The sequence below is a fragment of the Somniosus microcephalus genome, chromosome 2, assembly GCF_052327205.1.
Source record: "Somniosus microcephalus isolate GS21.2 chromosome 2, FLI_Smic_1.0, whole genome shotgun sequence".
Lineage (NCBI taxonomy): Eukaryota > Metazoa > Chordata > Chondrichthyes > Squaliformes > Somniosidae > Somniosus > Somniosus microcephalus.
Window position 1 is genome coordinate 325,140,638 of NC_140988.1, and position 20,804 is coordinate 325,161,441.

Consider the following 20,804-nt stretch of genomic DNA (forward strand, 5'->3'; position numbering starts at 1 on the left):
CAAAATTAGTTTAACAATTTGATGGTAAGGGAACATTATGCGAATAGTGACCATAATATGATTGAATTTAATATTAGGTTTGAGAGGGAGAAGGAGAAGGGAGAATCACAAACCAATGTTCCAAACTTCAAAGGGAAGAGAAATGGGCTGAACGTTGATGGGTAAATCTACAGACGAACATATTCAAAGAAGTATTTGGTACAATATAAAACCAGAACATACCACTAAAAGCCAATTGTGTTGATAAGCAGCCCTGGTCAATAAATAAGATAAGAAACAGTATCAAGCTCAAAGAAAAGGCTTATACAAATGCAAGGAAAAGTGAAAGTCCAGTCTACTGGGAGAGCTATGATAAGTAACAAAAAGATACAAAGAAAGTAATGAGGTGCAAAAGGAAATATGAACATAACTTGCAAGGGATAGCAACTATAAGTTTGTATAAATATATTAAGTGAAAGAGAATGATAAAGGGGAATGTGGACCAATTAAAGACAGATGCAGGTGAGACTATAATGGACAATAAGGAATTGTAAATGGAGCTGAACATGTGCAATCATCAGTTAACATTCCCACTTCTGACCTTATGATGGAGGGAAAGTCATTGATGCAGCAACTGAAGGTAATTGGGCCGAGGACATTGCCCTGAGGAATTCCTGCAGCGATGTCCTTGGGCTGAGATGATTGGCCTCCAATGACCACAATGGGTACGGTAGTATAGTGGTTCTGTCACTGGACTAGTACTCCACAAGACCTGGATTAATGATCTATGAAACATGAGTTCAAATCCCACCACGACAGCTGGGGAATTTAAATTCAGTCAATAAAAAGCTAGTGTCAGCAATGGTGACCATGAAACTCGTATAAAACCCATCTGGTTCACTAATGTTGTTTAGGGAAAGAAATCTGCCGTCCTTACCCGATCTGGCTTATATGTGACTCCAGACCCACAGCAATGTGGTTGACTCTTAACTGCCCTCTGAAATGGCCTAGCAAGCCACTCAATTGTATAAGGTGGCTCACCACCACCTTCTCTAGGGCAATTAGGAATAGGCAATAAATGCTGGCCTTGCTGGTGATGCCCACATCCCATGAATGAATATTTTTTTTAAAATCTTCCTTTGTGCCAGGTATGACCTCAGCAACTGGAGAGTTTTATTGACTTCAATTTGACTTGGTGCCATACTCGGTTGAATGCTGGCTTGATGTCATGAGCAGTCACTACCACATCACCTCTGGAATACAGCTCCTGTGTCCATGTTTGGATGAAGTCTGAAGCTGAATGGTCCTGGTGGCCTAAGATGAACATCAGTGAGAAGGTTATTGGTGAGTTTGTGCTGTTGATGACTCCTACCATCATTTTGCTGATGATTGAGAATAGGCTGATGAGTTGGTAATTGACCGGGTTGGATTTGTCCTGCTTTTTGTGATCAGGAAGTTACAAAGGGCCATAGACAGACTAAGTGAGTAGGCAAAACTGTGGCAGATGGAGTTCAATATGGGGAAGTGTTAGGTTTTCCACTTTGGATTCAAGAAAGACAAATCAGAATATTTTATTAATGGTGACAGACTGGGAGCTGTGGAGAAGCAGAGGGATTTGGATACACAAATCACTAAAAGTAATCAAAAAGGATAATGGAATGTTGGCCTTTATCTCAAGGGGGATGGACTACAAAAGTGAGGAAATGATGCTGGAGTACTGCATTCAGGAAAGATATACAGTGAAACCTGTAAACTATGTACACCTAAGGGACTGGCATCAGCTGCTCTCTTTTTGAAGGTGACTTTATTTTCAAAATAGTCATTGTGTGTATGTAGCTTTAGCCAGGTTGCATGAAGGTAGTAGTCGCCTTTGTTCGACTGGCTCCTGAAACCGCCAAACTTGCCACACTCCCCTGTGGACTGGCAGGGACAGTGGCCACAGGGGGGATTCAAACCCTGGGGACCGGCAGAGACAGTGGCCACAGGGGGAATTCAAACCCTGGGGGCCGGCAGGGACAGTGGCCACAGGGGGAATTCAAACCCTGGGGACTGGCAGGGACAGTGGCCACAGGGGGAATTCAAACCCCGGGGACCGGCAGGGACAGTGGCCACAGGGGGAATTCAAACCCCGGGGACCGGCAGGGACAGTGGCCACAGGGGGAATTCAAACCCCAGGGACCGGCAGGGACAGTGGCCACAGGGGGAATTCAAACCCCGGGGACCGGCAGGGACAGTGGCCACAGGGGGAATTCAAACCCCAGGGACCGGCAGGGACAGTGGCCACAGGGGGAATTCAAACCCCAGGGACTGGCAGGGACAGTGGCCACAGGGGGAATTCAAACCCCGGGGACCGGCAGGGGCAGTGGCCACAGGGGGAATTCAAACCCTGGGGACCGGCAGGGACAGTGGCCACAGGGTGAATTCAAACCCCGGGGACCGGCAGGGACAGTGGCCACAGGGGGAATTCAAACCCCAGGGACCGGCAGGGACAGTGGCCACAGGGGGAATTCAAACCCCAGGGACCGGCAGGGACAGTGACCACAGGGAGGATTCAAACCCCGGGGACTGGCAGGGACAGTGGCCACAGGGGTAGTTCAAACCCCAGGGACCGGCAGGGACAGTGGCCACAGGGGGGATTCAAACCCTGTGGACTGGCAGGGACAGTGGCCACAGAGGGGATTCAAACCCCGGGGACTCGCAGAGACAGTGACAGCAGGGGGAATTCAAACCCCAGGAACTGGCAGAGACAGTGACAGCAGGGGGAATTCAAACCCCTGGGACCGGCAGGGACAGCGACCACAGGGGGAATTCAAACTCCGGGGACTGGCACAGACAGTGACAGCAGGGGGAATTCAAACCCCTGGGACCGGCAGGGACAGCGACCACAGGGGGAATTCAAACCCCGGGGACTGGCAGAGACAGTGACAGCAGGGAGAATTCAAACCCCTGGGACCGGCAGAGACAGTGACCACAGGGGGAATTCAAACCCCTGGGACCGGCAGGGACAGCGACCACAGGGAGATTCGGGGACAAAGTCCCGTCTTCACACTTAGGACACCCTCCATCGTGTTGTGTGGCACTACCAGCGTGCTAAATGGGATAGATTCAGAACAGATCTAGCAGCTCAAAACTGGGCATCCATGAGGCACTGTGGGCCATCAGCAGCAGCACAATTGTATTCCACCACAATCTGTAACCTCATGGCCCGGCATATCCCTCACTCTACCATTACCATCAAGCCAGGAGACCAACCCTGGTTCAATAAAGAGTGTAGAAGAGCATGCCAGGAGCAGCACCAGGCGTACTTAAATATGAGGTGCCAACCTGGGGAAGCTGCAACACAGGACTACATGCATGCTAAAAAGCGGAAGCAGCATGCTATAGACAGGGCTAAGCGATCCCACATTCAACGGATCATATCAAAGCTCTGCAGTCCTGTCACATCCAGTCGTGAATGGTGGTGGACCATTAAAAAACTAACGTGAGGAGGAGGCTCCATGAATATCCCCATCCTCAATGATGGTGGAGCCCAGCACATGAGTGCAAAAGACAAGGCTGATGCGTTTGCAACCATCTTCAGACAGAAGTGCCGAGTGGATGATCCATATTGGCCCCACCACCACAGAAGCCAGTCTTCAGCCAATTGGCCCCACCACCACAGAAGCCAGTCTTCATCCCATGTGATATCAAGAAACGGCTGAGTGCACTGAATACAGCAAAGTCTGTGGGACCCAACAACATCCCGGCTGTCATGCTGAAGACTTGTTTTCCAGAAATAGCTGCGCCTCTAGCCAAGCTGTTCCAGTACAGCTACAACACTGGCATCTATCCGACAATGTGGAAAACTGCCCAGGTATGTCCTGTCCACAAAAAGCAGGACAAATCCAATCCAGCCAATTACCACCCCAACAGTCTACTCTCAATCATCAGCAAAGTGATGGAAGGTGTAATTGACAGTGCTATCAAGCAGCACTTACTCACCAATAACCTGCTCACTGATGCCCAGTTTGGGTTCTGCCAGGACCACTCGGCTCCAGACCTCATTACAGCCTTGGTCCAAACATGGAGAAAAGAGCTGAATTCCAGAGGTGAGGTGAGAGTGACTGCCCTAGACATCAAGGCAGCATTTGACCGAGTGTGGCATCAAGGAGGACATCACTGCAGGAGTTCCTCAGGGCAGTATCCTAGGCCCAACCATCTGCACGGTGGCATAGTGGTTAGCACTGTTGCCTCACAGCGCCAGGGACCCGGGTTCAAATCCGGCCTCGGGTGACTGTCTGTGTGGAGTTTGCACATTCTCCCCGTGTTTGCGTGGGTTTCCTCCGGGTGCTCCGGTTTCCTCCCACAGTCCAAAGATGTGCGGGTTAGGTTGATTGGCTATGATAAATTGACCCTTAGTGTGTTAGGGGGATTATATACGTGGGGTTACGGGGATAGGGTGGGATATGAGTTGGTGTAGGGGTTACGGGGATCGGGTGGGATATGTGTCGGTGCAGGCTCGATGGGCCGAAATGGCCTCTATCTGCACCGTGGGGTTTCTGTGATTCTGTGATTCTGTAAATCTGAAGTCAATGGGAATCGGGGGGAAAACTCTTCACTGGCTGGAGTCATACCTAGCACAAAGGAAGATGGTTGTGGTGGTTGGAGGTCAATTATCACAGCCCGAGGACATCACTGCAGGAGTTCCTCAGGGCAGTGTCCTAGGCCCAACCATCTGCAGCTGCTTCATCAATGACTTTCCCTCCATCATAAGGTCAGAAATGGGGATGTTCGCTGATGATTTCACAGTGTTCAGTGCCATTCGCAACTCCTCAGGTAATGAAGAGTCCATGCCCGCATGCAGCAAGACCTGGACGACATTCAGGCTTGGGCTGATAAGTGGCAGGTAACATTTGCGCCATGCAAGTGCCAGGCAATGACTATCTCCAACAAACGAGGGTCTAACCACTGCCTCTTGACATTCAATGGCATTACCATCGCCGAATCCCCCACCATCAACATCCTGGGGGTCACCATTGACCAGAAACTTAACTGGACCAGCCACATCAATACTGTGGCAACAAGAGCAGGTCAGAGGCTGGGTATTCTGTGGCGAGTGTCTCACCTCCTGACTCCGCAAAGCCTTTCCACCATCTGCAAGGCACAAGTAAGGAGTGCGATGGAATACTCTTCACTTGCCTGGGTGAGTGCAGCTCCAACAACACTCAAGAAGCTCGACACCATCCAAGACAAAGCAGCCTGCTTGATTGGCACCCCATCCACCACCTTAAACATTCACTCCCTCCACCACCTGCGTACCATGGCTGCAGTGTGTACCATCTACAAGATGCAATGCAGCAACTCACCAAGGCTTCTTCGGCAGCACCTCCCAAACCCACGACCTCTACCACCTAGAAGGACAAGGGCAGCAGGCGCATGGGAACACCCCCACCTCCAAGTTCCCTTCCAAGTCACACACCATCCTGACTTAGAAGTATATCGCCGATTCTTCATCGTCGCTGGGTCCAAATCCTGTAACTCTCTACCTCACTGCACTGTGGGAGTACCTTCACTACACAGACTAGAGCAGTTCAAGAAGGCAGCTAACCACCACCTTCTCAAGGGCAACTAGGGATGGGCAATAAATGCAGGCCTTGCCAGCGATGCCCACCTTCTGTGAACAAATAAAAAAAAAACTCTGAGGACTGACAGGGACAGCTCCTCTCTCCCGAGTCTGTAATGCACAATTAGTGCAGGTGTTCACTGCAACACCAACAGTCATTTTCAGGCATCTAAACATTTGTATTTAGGCTGCTGGTATGAAATGTACAGGGGGCCTTTTGTTTTGTTACTAACTTTTTTGTCCTCCTCCCTTCCTAAAGGCACTGCACTCTGCTGGGGCATGGTTCCATGGGCACTAGCCAGCCTCTGAGTACCTAACCCAAGTTGATTCAAACCCTGCGGACCGGGTTCATATCTTTTTTACTTTGCAATGACTTAAATGTTGTGAGTTTTAAGAACTGTGTTCAGTAGTGCCATTCTCTGAGAGAGCACTGCAGATGGAACAGATTGCTCTTTGAGTGTTTATCAGGGGGATTCAAACCCCACAGACTGGCAGGGAAGCATTACAATTCGGTCATCATGATCTTCACATGTTAAAGTGTGACATCAGGCTGTAACCTGTGTTTTGAGGTGCAAAATGCACCAAGTAACTGGGGTACATTGAAGGCTGTCCGTAGTTTGTAATTTGCGACTGTCCGTTGTTTCACAGTGTCTCTTGTACCTTTTACAATGTAAGTTCTTTGGGACTATCATGAAGTGTCTGTTTTTTGTAGGTGTCATTTGGGGGTGTCTCTTTATATAGTGTGTCACTGTATTGGCATTGGAGGGGGTACAGTGCAGATTCACCAGAATTATACTGGGGCTTAAAGGGTTAAATTATGAGGACAGGTTGCATAAACTTTGTTTTTTATTGCCTTGAGGTTAGACGGTTGAAGGATCATCTAATTGAGGTATTTAAAATGATAAAGGGATTCGATAGGGTAGATACAGAGAAACTATTTGTGGTGGTGGGCACAAGGGGGCACAATCTTAAAATTAGAGCTAAAGCATTTAGGAGTGAAATCAGGAAACAATTTTTTACACAAAGGGTAGTGGAAATTGACTCCCTCACTTTGGTTTAATGTTTAACGTAGTTTGTCCAAATTTGCAAACTGTATCATTTTTGGTGATCATAAATGTCACTCTCATTATTTTCCTGATGCTGATAACTCTGTCTTTGCCAGAACTCCATGTGGCAGTTCCCAGTGCCAGAGATATATTACTTCTGTGTAAAATGCTACAGGGTGTGATCTTACTTATGCCTTGGAGTATTGATATTTAACCCACTCCTAGAGTTACACAACCGCATGACAAGAATAAACAGAAAATGTGCACAAAACAGTTATCAACAAACTCTTGCAAATATTCACCTGCCTTTTTAGGGAGAGTCCCTATTTTCTTAGGATACAAATTATAGGAATAGACAAAGATAATCTTCTTCGTAGATCAGTTCCATTAATCGGCCTCTCACTTCAAGTATAGTCTGACCAGGACATTGCAAAACCTTAGCATAAGCTTTGTAGGCTCATGCTCTACTGTTCTAGTTATATATATTAGCATCCTATTACCTTTCCATTTTGTTTAGACCTTGAAAGTGACAAGTTTCTCTCACACCTAAATACTTTCTCTCAAGATTCACTGCAGCAACTCGCCAAGGCTTCTTCGGCAGCATCTCCCAAACCCGCAACCTCTTCCACCTAGAAAGTCAAGGGCAGCAGGCACATGGGAACACAACCACCTCCAAGTTCCCCTCCAAGTCACACACCATCCTGACTTAGAAGTATATTGCCGATCCTTCATTGTCGCTGGGTCAAAATCCTACCTAACAGCACTGTGGGAGTACCTTCACCACACGGACTGCAGCGGTTTAAGGCGGCGGCTCACCACCACCTTCTCAAGGGCAATTACGGATGGGCAATAAATGCTGGCCTTGCCAGCGATGCCCACATTCCATAAACGAATATAAAAAGCACCCAGGTCCCTTTATAAGTCTCATTGTGTTCATTCAATTCCATTCATTGCATATTTATGACTAAACTAAGTTTATATAATTCTGAACACATTTCCAGTACATTTTCAATAACCTCTGCACACTGACTTCAAATACTCAAATTCAGAGTGCTGATATCAATTTAATATATCTTCAATTTTGCTGCCAGTTTTACATTTTGGAATTCTAACTTCCCTAGTTTACTGTTGTTACTGTTTACTGTTATGTTACTGGATGAATGGTTTTAATATTTTGCCTTACCTAGCTCTCTCAATCCTTTCTCTTTCCAGAAACATGTCTAAATGCCTCTTGAACCTGTTTATTCTATCTGCTTCAATGGCTCTCCCCAGTAACGTATTCCAAAATTCTAATCTTTTTTGTATGAAGAAACTTCACCTGCCGCCCCTTCTTATTTCTAACTTCCTAATGTTTTACATGTATCCTTGGTTATTGAATCATTTGCCTCAGTAAACAACTTGCCTAGATAAATTTTGTCAATCTTCCTCCAAAATCTTAAAAATTCAATTAGGTCACTTTCAAGACTATTTTTCCAATAATGCCCCCCCGCCCGGTCCTTAACCTTTCTTTAGAACTTAAGTTCTGGAAGACTGGAGACTCAGTCTTGACAAAGGGTTTGACCAGAAACGTTGACTCTATTTTCTCTCCAGGATGTTGCCTGGCCTGCTGAGTTTTCCCAGCATTTTCTGTTGTTATTTCTGGAATATCATTGCTGTTCCATCTGTGTTTTTAGGTGTCAGCCTTTGCTCAGCACTCTTGCCTTTGGAGTTAGAAGGTTGTGGGTTCAAGTTCCACTCCAGAGGTTTGAGCACAACCTCTGACACTTTGGTGCAGTACTTCAACCAAACCTCTCTCCTCTTGGGGGCCAACCCTGCGAATACTCCCATCAATTCCCGGACCGACACGCCGGCGGCTTCACACGTGGCCGGAACATTTTCTCGGCGGGTGTGTTTTTTTTTGACACATGTGTGAAAACACGTGCCGCCGAGGCGCCGAATCTGTGATTGACACAAGGGCGTCCTCCAATCAGCGGGCTCCGAGGGGTAGACCGCCTCCCTTTGGAACCCCGCATCACAATGCACCTGAACCAATGGGCGCCGCCGAGGGGCGGGGACGGCAGTGCACGCAGACTTGCGCCTGAGAAACCCACTTACCGGGAAAAAAATGAGACGAGAGTCTAACCGGGTAAGAGAGAGAAAAAAAATACAAATTATTTGAATGGAAGAAAAGTAAATAAAAAGTAGGGAAAGGAGAGAGAGAGAGAGGAGAGGGGGCGGAAATAAAACAAAGCAGCAGAGGTAGCAAAAAAAAATAAGGGAAGTGTGTGGGTCGTTTAGATGTTTATTTCTCTTTTTAAAAAAAAGAATGAATGATCCATGCAATGTTGCTTGATGTCTTGCAGTGCATTGAATGGTGAGGGGGGCTTGTGGTGTCTGCTCGCCAGCGCTCCTGCGGGGAACCCTCCTGCTCGTGCCCCCGGGAAACAAATGTTTCGCTTTCGTTTGTCTGCTCAGTAACTTTGTAGCCTCTGAGGTGGAACTGGACACAATGTGTTGTTCCTCGTTATTTTGTAGCTTTTGTACAAGTGTCCGCTTTCTTCTTGCCATTTAACTTTGTGTGTGTGTGCGTGGAGAGCGAAATTTTTGGACATAATTGAATGAATGCAACCAGAGTCTTGCATTGTAAATAGTCTGACGGGTGGAAAAAAATTAGAAGCTTGTTCTGATTGCAATAGGAAGTTTTTAAAACAAATAGAAATGATTTTATATTGTGAATGCATCTCTTTTGACTCCATCTAACACAGGTGGTGGACCCCTCTTGCTCTTAAATCTCTCGTCTTTGCAAGCAGGTTGTTGTCACTTCGCCTCGAACAATTCGACTTTTCCGCTCATCATCTGCAAACCCCAGAAAGTTTTTTTTGCCTCGCATGTGTGTATATATACACACACACACATCTTAACCCTTGTAACCGTTTCTCACCAAATGACACTGTAAATAAATCCCGCTTCCATTTTATTTTATTGGAAATTGCCAAATTTACACCGCAGGTTTGCGTTACACGTTTGCAAAGTTGCCTTTTGGAGGACTGGAGCTTTCAGGTGCCATCTGAGTCGTGTTGCACCACGTAGTCGTGCAGAGAGGTGCAGTGTTCAAGTGAATCCGTGATCTGAAGCCGAGAAAGCAAGTTATTTTGTGGAGCAAGTGCCTTGAGGAGAATGTTGTTGCAGTGGGTTTTAATATTGGAAAGTTGCGAGGACCCTCAGGCAGTATTGGAGACAGACAGCGCCGCGTAACGGCGGGTTACAAAAGGTCAGGAGTGTCCCGGATATCGGTTGGATACATTGTGGCTTTTTTTTGGAAAAAATGTCACGATGTTGAAAGTGAGAGTAGCAATGTCTCCCTGCAGCCTCTGATCTTCCAAAACTGTAGATACTCTCTCCAGAAACTTTCAAAAACTGTATCCCGCTCTGATTGCTATGCTTTTAAGAGAAAAATAATCAGCAAAACGCTGGTCAGAAAGTGCTTTTTTCTCCCTAAAAGTTTGGGATTTAAAAAAAAAAAAATTTGATCAAATACATTTATTTGGATAACCAAAACAAAAGAGATCAAGGTAATTCATTTTTACAGCAAAGATGCCAAAACATACATTGTTGTAGTAAAAGTTTCCCCCCCCCCCCCCCCGATGCCAGTGGATTAGTTGAGAAGTAGTCCATGTTGTATGATATTTTACGGGCAGAAAGGTTAAATCTGTGAAGTTTTTTTTGCGTTAAAAGTTGGATATTGTACCCGGTCGAATGGAGATCCAAATTATCCACTGGGGAAATTTTTTATCAAGGCCTTTTTTTTTGATTGTATAGGGATTTTTTTTTTACACATGTAGTGCTGATTTGTTTCTTATTCAGAAGATGCGTGTGGTCATTTTGATGAGTGCTTGTTTTGAAGCAAATTGCTTTTAGTATCGAGAGATGTGGAGCCTAGGAGTTTGAGGGGGAATCGATGTTCGGATTCATTCATTTTAAGTACCTCCTGTTGCATAATGATGCCGCTAGTACAGTGATTTCGTGTTGTTCGTTTGTGCATTCGTGTGTTTTGCAACTCGAAGTCTGGTGAATTGTTTAAAATCGAGTGCGAAAGAAATAAAAAAAAACATTAAACTTGGGAATTCGTTTCTGATTTTCCATGTTTCTAGGCTTGTGTAATTTTGTCAAAATGCATCACCAACAGCGAATGGCTGCCTTAGGGACGGACAAAGAGCTGAGCGATTTACTGGATTTCAGTGCGGTAAGAGAACCCATTCATGGCAGGTGGTGAGAAGGCGAGTGCACGGCAAAGATCTCAAGTACAGCCAGGGGTAGCCGAGAGGAGCGTTGCCAGTTCAGACAGTAGCACTTTCCTCTTGGCCTTTCGTAATGCTCTGTGTATTTAGCAATATATCCACAATAAGAAACTTCCCAAGCAAAAAATAAATAAACAAGTCACATAACAGTCCCCCCCAATTCTAATCCCGCGATGTGCTAACAATTGTTTTCGAAGATCGCGTTTAAATAGGGCACTTTTGAGGTTGCTGGAGGAATATCCTCTCTGAGAAATGGGTTTCGGAAGTTTGGTCAGGAGAGTAGTGCCAGGCGGAAATATAGCCGGTGGCGATTTCAACCCTTTTCTCTTTTTTTTTGCTGCTTTTCTCTCTCCTTAACGTTTGTGCTCGCAGATAAGTGGCTCCAAGAGTTAATCGGTAATCACATCCAGTACTCGTGAAAAAGGGGCGCAGGCGTGTTTATGGTAAGATCTGTACGAAGAAGTGCCGCGAAACTTTTCATATCGACTTTTGTTTTTATTTTATTTTGTTAAAGCCCCCTTATAGTGTTGATAGTGGAAACGAGTTGCCACTGCCGTGTTGCGTAAGAGAGGAGATGCTGTCTTTAAGTCTGGGATGAGAATCTGAAGCATTTTGTTGAGCAGTGACTTTTTTTACAATTTTTATTATAATTTCTTTTCTTGTAGATGTTTTCACCGCCTGTGAGTAGTGGGAAGAATGGACCAACCTCCCTGGGAAGTGGCCATTTCGGGGGCTCAAGTATGTAAATCACTACTTTGGTGTTTATATTTTAAAAAAGCCAGATGTGTTTGTCTGTTCGGGGTTTTCAGCTTTCTTTCCTAGGAATCTATATCGATTCGAATCGAGCACATTTGTCTTAACTTACTTGGACTACTCTTCTAACCTGTCTTGTAACAGCAGTTGAAGTAACTCGCTTAGAAACGGGATATCTTACACGTTAACTAACGGTGATTCGTTGCAATATTAACATGAGTCGAGTTTTACTGATTTTTAGCAGGTCGTGCAGTATCGATTATTATTTAGGTTTTTTTTTTCAACAAAAAGCTAAGAGATATTAGTGAGGGTTAGTTAGACCTTTTACAAAAAAACTTATGTTTTCAATTACTGCAGCCTTTTTAATTAATTAGCATTGAATGCATGTGTGTATGAAATATAGTATATATTCTCTGTTGCCTGAATTTAAAAAAATAAAATAATATTTGAACATTTTATGAAGTGACTTGGGGTGGGGGATAGGGAGGCTACCTGTCTACTACAGGTATTTGTGTATGAATGCTGTGAAGTAACTTGATGTGCAAGTTGATGGATTCAGGTCATTTGTTACAGGGCTGGTGTGATTGATTCAGAAGTATTTGCAGAACCTTCAAAACTCAGTGATACCAATAGGATCTAGGTTTTTATAAATGGTAACTGAATTTTAGAAAAGTGACTCTGATCAAGGCTTGTTCAGATGTGAAGAACACCTGCTACTTAGAAATTCATTGTAGTTGTAAAGGTTACACAGAGAATGTAGATACTTGCTGCATGAGCATGCTTTAAAATTCTGAGGAATTCCTTCAGTTTTTGAATGAAAAGAATCAAAATCCACTAGTATGTAGAATTTTGCATAGGTAGATTTTTTAAGTATACATTTTTAATGCATAGTACACTTTTTTACTACAAGTTATTAATACACAGATTGCTGCTGGGTATATTCATTTCTTAGATGATTGAAGTAGTGTTTATGGCTTATGTTGTGTTTGTTTCAATCAAAATGCAGGAATACATAGTTGAAGCTAAATAAAGTTTTGAAGTGGAAGAGAGAGAGAGATGGGGAGAGCCGTTGTGGCTAATGTATTAAAATGTCTTTTAACATCTAAAAGGAAGCAACTTTATGGAAAAAATGCCATTTGCATACCCAACTGCCATTTGCATACCCAACTATCCGGCAATTTGAAAGCTGCATTGATGAAAGAATCATGCAGGCATTTGAGATACGTTAACTAATATCAATTTATAGGTAATTTAGTGGCTGTTGTGATATTTTCAGATGGCAACAGGAAATGCAAAGATTTTGGACTCTTTAATTTTGCACTGTAGGAGTTGTATGTGCTTTTGCCTAGGGCATCATTTCTAGTAGGTGTCACCAATTATTTAAAAAATGTGGTTGCATCAAATAAAAATATAGCAGCAGTTGGATGGCGTAGATATTCAGAATTTGTGCAAAGGCAGCTGAAAACAGCAAATTTTCAGTTTTGATATATTGTAGTACTTTTATTTTAAATGTGTAAAATTGTAGTGCAGATCTGAATTAAGATTTGTGCCAAAATGAAAAGAGTCCCTTCTCTGAATTTCTGCAATTACTTCACTTGGAATAGTTTTCTGTGGAGAAAGTTGTGATTTTATTGTAGTACCTTTGCAAATACTTTACACATTTTTCCAGCTTCTTAACCATCTGTATGCAAAACAGATGAATGTTTTTTGTGAAATTGATCTGAAATTGACAAGTTAATTGGGATTCTGGATACATTTGCTTTAAAATGTACGAGAATGTTGCATGTATTGTGAATGCTATGTAGCATTTTGTAATCAGTGGGTTTTGGTATTGTATAGGTAAGCCAATGCTTTATTAATGTGCTGAATCTAAGAAAGAGTAACTAGCAGTAATATAATGTGCTAACAGTACAAACTAGCGTAGGGATCAGAGACTCCAATATTTGTTAGGCTTGCTAATTATTAGGACTTTCTTTACATTAGCATTTTTCTCCTTCACGTGGAAATAATTGATGGGGACTCGGGTTTATACATCAGTTGAACTATGTTCTCTTCCATCCTTTACCCCCCCCCCCCCTCCCCAGCCATACTTAGCAGTTAACTTGTGACTTGAATCTTATTTTTATTGAACCGCACCATTTTTAGTGTAAAAAAAATCAAAGTTGTGTGGAGAGGGTGATGATGCAGTCAGTTTCCTCTGGCTAGGACAGGTGTATATTCCTTCATGGATATATGGTTTTCTCAGACAGGTGAAATGAAACATAACATTTACTCTTCTACACCAAACTCATTTACATATAAAATATCAATTGTGCGACCCATGTTATTTGAGGCATTTTCTTGTCCTTGGCGATCTTTTTGTTTTTAAAAATAGCAGTTACATTTCCTGAAAGACCATTACTTAGTTATATTTTAAGCTCTTGAGTTCATGCCATGTAAATTGGTCTTTTTTGTCTTTTAAAGCCAATGGAATATTTATTACTCTGGCCACAACTGTGTTTCAAAAGGAATGAATTTCTTGATGTGGTAAATTTTACATTTTCTTATTTAAATATATTAAAAGTCCTTTTAAAAACACCCAGACCCACAGTAATAAATGGGAATGGGAAAAACTTAATGAAACACACATTCTCATGATATTTTCCTATAAATGTGATTCCTGAGTGATCGAGATATCTATATAAATAACTGTGTTACATTTTCAGTCTTTTCCTTGGCAGCCATTCTCTTACACTTGTTCTTTCTGGGTTGGGAGGGGATGCCGACGGTTCCTGTTATTGAATGACTTGTAAGAACATATTTATTTTTATTTTTGCTAGATTGTCTGAAATCAACAGGAACAAATGTGAAAATATTTGTTACCTGTATGTATTCTAGGACAGTGTATAATAATATATTTTGATTAGTAACATGGCTTAAATGACGCCAGCCTAAACTGGAATTTGTTCTCTTCCTGAAAGGTACAAATGAAATATAAAAGGAGAACTGTAACCACAATGGTTATTGTGTAGAAGGATAACTGATTTTGACTTGCAAATGCATTGTGGTCAAATATGTATTGACAGTGTTGAATTAAAACTAAAGGTAATGTATTCAATTAGAAGGAATGAATACAATGGATGTTGGTAAATTTCATGCTATTTTTAATTGCTTGGTGGCGATAATTTTAGTATGTAGCTTTAATAGACTTTCAGTTTCTGATCTTGCATAATAGATATATTTTCCTCCCTCAATGGAAGTATAGCATTTGTTTCATTTCAGAATATTAGTTTTTCTTCTTCTTTCTGCAGTCTGTTTTTCAGTGGAATCTATCTCGTTTTCAGGAAGTGTCATATTACTGTGTAGGTGGAATACCCCATTACAATGTTCTTAACTGCTTGTCACATCACTATTGTTGTATATAGTTATGTTGAATTAGGAAAAGAGCAAATAATAGAAAACCTATAATATGGAATAGAATTTGTAAGAAATAAAGGTAGTGCTATTTTGCAAGTTTTTCAAATATTTAAATTGTGGAATATCTGTAAAAGTGATTAAAATTTCCATTGCAGGTTTATGCAGAATATTTGTAACTTGAAAGAACTAACTATTTTTGTGAAAAAGCCTTATTTTCAGTCATTTCTTTTTTAACTTTTAGAATGTTGATGCCGCTACAGTCCTGTAAAGAGTTAAATTGAGTAATTACGAGGAGCAAGATGGCTCACTGTTGTTCATTCCCTGATTGTTGCACTGTAAGCGTAAAAGTCAGGCTGGCAGATTTGGCAGGCCCCAAGTATCAATTGTGTGAGCAATTGCATAGAACGTGCATGGGTAGCCCAAAGGGTTTTATTTTTGTATTTCAAAAGGTTCTGACAGCATTCCTTGGCCTGGTGGGTTTAACGTTCCAATTTAGCTGCAAAAAAAAAAAAGTACCTTCTAAGGATGTTTTGTACACGTTACCTTGACTTTCGAACTGTTTTATTTTTATGGAGATTTTCTTACTGTTTGTGTTCCAAATAATTGAGATGCCATAATATATTGATTTGTAGGTGCTCAGGGGTGTAACCAGAAATCTTGTAATGAAATGAACACAATCATCCTTCATTATTTTCAGCATCTTGTGGGAAATATCTAAATCCGAAGTCTACCACAAAGATATTTTATGTCTATAGAGGGAAAGCCCATCCACCCCGATTTGCTTGACCCTGGAACTTACCTTCAATTGTGCCATTCTATCTTTTGGCTGCTGAAAAAGATTGCCTGACAGCTTTTTGGCTAACCCCTGATATGAGGAGCACCATTAATCATGTCTGTTTTTTTCCCTCTCTTGGAAACGTAACCTCTTTTGTCCAAGTAAGAAGGCTTTGTTGTAATGTTTTATGTTGACACATCAGAATTAGCGCACTTAGCATGGTCTATGTTGACAGTTCTGCTGGAGTGTTGAGTGTGGTGATCAGAGGGAGAGGGAGCAGGCCTTGCCTTTAGAAATCCTGAGTTGAAATAGGTGTAGTTTAGTTACGTTTCAAGACTAGTTCAGTTCTTAATAGAAATAAAGAATGTTTATTAATATTGAAAATCCAGATTAATCACAGTTAGAACCAATTGCTACAGTGAAGTAGTTAATGGCTTGAATGTGGTAATTTGATCTAACGGTATATATTCTTTTTCTGCATTGGATTATGGCCTGATTGAATTATTTTGTTAAAAAGTACAGGGCTTGGTTTAGGGTACAAGCAAAGCCATACTGGTCTGAGGAATTGCTGATAATTAGGAGCTGCATGGCATTCCTTTTTCCTTGCTGGCAATGTGAATTTTTGGATGGGCCACTGGAGCAAACTGGTGGTTTGTCATGCTTCAGACAGCGATAACGGCTAATGACATTAATGTTTACACGGAGGTGTGTAGCAGGGAGCAGGAAAAGTCAGTCCTCCTTTCCCTAAGCTCGCAATTTAGGGAAATCGAGTACTCTCTTCCCCGTTCTGAACGAAAACATAAATGTTTAAAAGAACCAATAGGCTGGTGGCGTTGAGGCAGCAGTTGAGAAATTATGTTTGTGTATTTCCATGACCACAAGTATTTGTTTGGAATTCGGTGCCGGCTGACCATTAGTTTTCCCCTTTCCCATTCTATTGTTCCAGAAAAACAAAACGCAAGTGTACAGAACATCCGCTGATCTTGTTGCTCTACCTCTGCGACTGAATTTTGCGGCGAGAGGAAACGCAGTATTATTGTTAGTGTGGTGACTTTTGCTTTGCTGCATTGTCACAACATTTGATCATTTAAAAATGCCAGATTCTGTCATGTTAAAGGTGACTCCTCAGGCACAATTATTTGGCTAAAATTCCTGGTTCTATTTTTCAAAATGATTAGCCATGTTGGCAGATGGATTGCTTTTGTTCAGGGATTGGGCTGTGAACAGAGATCTAATATTAGAGTACTTTTAATTGCTGGTCAGAAAAATTATTCCATAGATGCCAATTCTATGTAATTTAAAAAATTAAAAAAAAATTGGAAGCAGCATAGACGATTTGACTTCTGCAAAAGTTGTCTTGTTGTTCTACCACAGTTGCCCTCGTTGGAGGGCAGATATATTGGTGCAAGTGGTGGTTTTGTGTGACATTTGCATAGTTACTATGTCTTTTATGTTGTGATATTTTCACAATTGATTTTGGCATCTTTCACAATTGTGCTGATAGATCAGTGCAATCTTTAGAACTTTGACTCTTTTTTGCTTTATTCTGAGCGTGTTGTGAGCATGTTTTATATCAGTTGGTTGTGTCCTTGAGCTTGGTGTCTTCTATTCCCTGCAGCCACTCTTAATTTAGCACTGGCTTTTTGCACATTTGCTGGCAACTTTTATCTTCTAGTAAGGATGTGTAAACCATTTGGATTGGACTTGACTTGCTTTTAAGGTTTAAAAAAAAAAGAAAATCCTTTGATGTTTCCTTTTGATCTTTTCAGCTTGTAAAGAAATGTGTATATAGTATTAGTTAAACTAAAGTAGCACTATGTTTTGGTGTATCTGGGTCTTTTCTCTTTCTAATACTTTTGTAAATCCCCCTCCTTTTACCTCTGCTCTATTGAAAGTTACAGCTCGTACCGTGCATTTTATTTCTACAGACATCTGATGGCTCACCCAAGAGGCCTTTCTTCATGTCTTCACCTCTTGTTTGAGGACTTTCAGTAGTAATCATAGAATAATGAGGAATGGGGGTTCTGAGGTCGCATGTAAGCACCATCCCCCCCCCCCCCCACCCCCAATGCTCACCTCAGCTGCAAGCAGTGTATTTAACCCATTGAAACACTGGGGAAGGTTCAGTTGTTTACTTATTTGTTAAAGACCACAAACTGACATATCTTCAGGAAAATGAAAATTCTGATCCAATGCAACAAAGTAGAACTTAAAAAAAAAAAAAAAATCTCCCTATAATTGGCAAAATATGTCCGAAAAACACACTCGCCCTGATTTTTTGATTTTTTTCTCACTTCCACTTCAGTAAAGTTTTCTTGAGTAGTTGTGGACAGGATTCATTTTTTTGAGGGGGGGGGGGGGGGAACAGAAAAAGAATTGAAATATATAATGAAATTTATCTTTTAAAAATTAACTTTTAAAAATAGTCAAGGGAAAACTTATAGGACAGCAGGAGCAGCAGTGTTGCTCTTAAGTTATGTGATGTAGATGTTTTTTGGAAACATTTGTGGCACTGCTAGTGGAAAAAATATTTACACATTGCTGGTAGAATTCTTCATAATCTTAAAGAATAAGGAAAGAAATGCTGAGAGCTGGTGAAAAGAATGTTCTTTAAATGACGCTCCCTTTTAAAAATTGAGAGATGTAGTGCATTTATTTATTATAATAGATATTCCTTTGAAGTTGTTTTTATATGGTGTTTCTTCTCTGCTTTCTCCCTAACCATTTTTCCTCCTCTCCTGAAGGCAGAGACTCATGCTGGGAATTAGTTCTACTGGTGCTGGCCATCTTCTGGTATCTTGCCTCTCTATGTGTGAGCTTGGGTAGTGAACGTTGGCAGCCCAATTCTGTCTTCATCTGACGTTGTCGTGCACTTTCCAGCATCAGTGGATAGAAACCAGAAGCGGGAATCCTAGAATCATAGAATGGTTACAGCACAGAAGTAGGCCATTTGGCCTGTCGAGCCTGTGCCAGCTCTCTGCAAGAGCACTTCAGCTAGTTCCACTCCCTCCATCCTTTCCCTGTAGCCCTGTAAATTTTTTTCCTTCAGATACTTAATCATGGCTTTCAAAAGGGAACTGGTTGAATCTGCCTCCACCATCCTTTCAGGCAGTGCATTCCAGATCCTAACCACTCGCTGCGTAAAAAAAGTTTTTCCTCAAGCCGCCTTTTGTTCTTCTGCCAATCACCTTAAATTTGTGTCTTCTGGTTCTCGACCCTTCCGCCAATGGGAACAGTTTCTCTCTACTCTGTCTGGACCCCTCATGATTTTGCACACCTCTTATCAAATTTCCTCTCCACCTTCTCAGCTCTAAGGGGAACAACCCCAGCTTCTCCAGTCTATCTACATAACTGAAGTCTCTCATCCTTGGAACCATTCTTGTAAATCTTTTCTGCACCCTCTCTAAGGCCTTCCTAAAGTGCGGTGACCAAAATTGGATACAATACTCCAGTTGAGGTCGGATCAGTGCTTTATAAAGGTTCATCATAACTTGCTTGCTTTTGTACTCTATGCCTCTATTTATAAAGCCCAGGATCCTGTATGCTTTTTTAACCGCTTTCTCAACCTGCCCTGCCACCTTCAACAATTTCTGCACATATACCCTCAGGTCTCTCTGTTCACGCACCCCCTTTAGGATTGTACCCTTTTAGTTTATATTGCCTCTCCTCATTCTTCCTACCAAAATGCATCACTTCGCACATTTCTGCGTTACATTTTATCTGCTACGCATCCGCCCATTCCATCAGCCTGTCTATGTCCTCTTGAAGTCTATCACTATCCTCACTGTTGACTATATTTCCAAGTTTTGTGTCATCTGACTGATTTTCTTTTCCTTCCCTGAAGTCCTGCTGTCAATTGATTTGTCTAACTTAGCACAGACTGGAGTACAAACTTGAGGCCATTGTGGTGTTTGGTGTTCACACTAATGGATGTTGGTATATTTAGTGACTTGGCTACAATATTTTGGTCTTTTTGTCTAAGCAATAAACAAGGCCTTGAAGTGGCCTTAAAGCAGGGTTTGCCCAATGTTTTGTCATGAGTTGCATAGGTGAATACCAGTATTAGGGGCTGCTTATAAAGTTTACATTCACTTTCCTATTAATTTGCAGATAGCTGAAGTTGCTGCTGCTAACAGTTCTTAGTGTTCTAAGATTCATCCACCAATGAGTGATAACATCTAAGGGCAGCCCTTTCCAAACCGACAAAATACAAACCGGACAAACCAGCAAATAAGAAATTTAAGCTCAAATAAGATTGTGTTGTCTGGGCTTCAAGAGCCTAATATGGCTCTGAAGCCATATTTGGCCCTGGATCCACAGGTTGAACAGTCCTGGCCAGTGGACTCTTATGGAGTTTGATTGGCTGCTATTATTGAATATAGAATTTAACTCTTTTTTGGGGTGGGGCGGGGGGGCAAATCATGCTTGAAGGTTGTGTTTTGTTAATGCGCACTTCTCTGTTAAAGGAGGGGACTCTTTCGTCTTTGGTTGATAACTTAACTAGCAGCAGTGCATATTGTTATTTTGTTTTTGCTTATGTGCCAGGTGTTGCTCAGTGGTAGGACTCTCGCCTCTAAATTACAAAGTTGTGTTTTCAAGACCCACTCCAGAGCTTTGTGCACATAATCTAGACTGACACTTCAGTACAGCGCTGAAAAGGTGCTGTCTTTTGGATGCCTGCTCAGGTGGATGTGAAAGATCTCCTAGCACTGTTCAATGAACAGCAGTGGAATTTCTCATGGCCAACATCTATCCCTTAACTAACACCACTAAAACATCTCTGCTTACTGTGCCCACATTACATCAGTGACTACACTTCAAAAGTAATTCATTGGCTGTGCAGCGCTTTGGGTTGTCCTGAAGACATGAAAGGCTCTATATAAATGCAAGTTCTTCTTTGTATAATACAGAGACAAGATAATATTTCCATGGAAAACCTTCATTGTATCTGGCTTCTAAATCTATGTGATAACCTT

General features: G+C 42.2%; 1 protein-coding gene across 10 annotated transcripts in view; it reads left to right on the plus strand.

Annotated features, from left to right (window-relative positions):
• The first annotated feature begins 8,661 nt into the window (after window positions 1–8,661).
• The window catches only part of tcf4 (transcription factor 4), a 679,628-nt gene continuing 667,485 nt past the window's right edge, over window positions 8,662–20,804 (plus strand). Inside the window, exons 1-3 of one of the 10 annotated variants that reach the window (XM_085974567.1) lie at window positions 8,669–8,752; window positions 11,277–11,347; window positions 11,570–11,642. In XM_085974567.1, the coding sequence (XP_085830693.1) occupies window positions 11,345–11,347; window positions 11,570–11,642 (76 nt within the window). In that variant the 5' untranslated portion in view covers window positions 8,669–8,752; window positions 11,277–11,344. Of the gene's footprint in view, window positions 8,753–9,882; window positions 10,179–10,296; window positions 10,850–10,885; window positions 11,348–11,569; window positions 11,643–20,804 lie in introns of those variants that run through there. The other 9 variants (XM_085974559.1, XM_085974581.1, XM_085974572.1 and 6 more) reach the window with 9 other exon arrangements.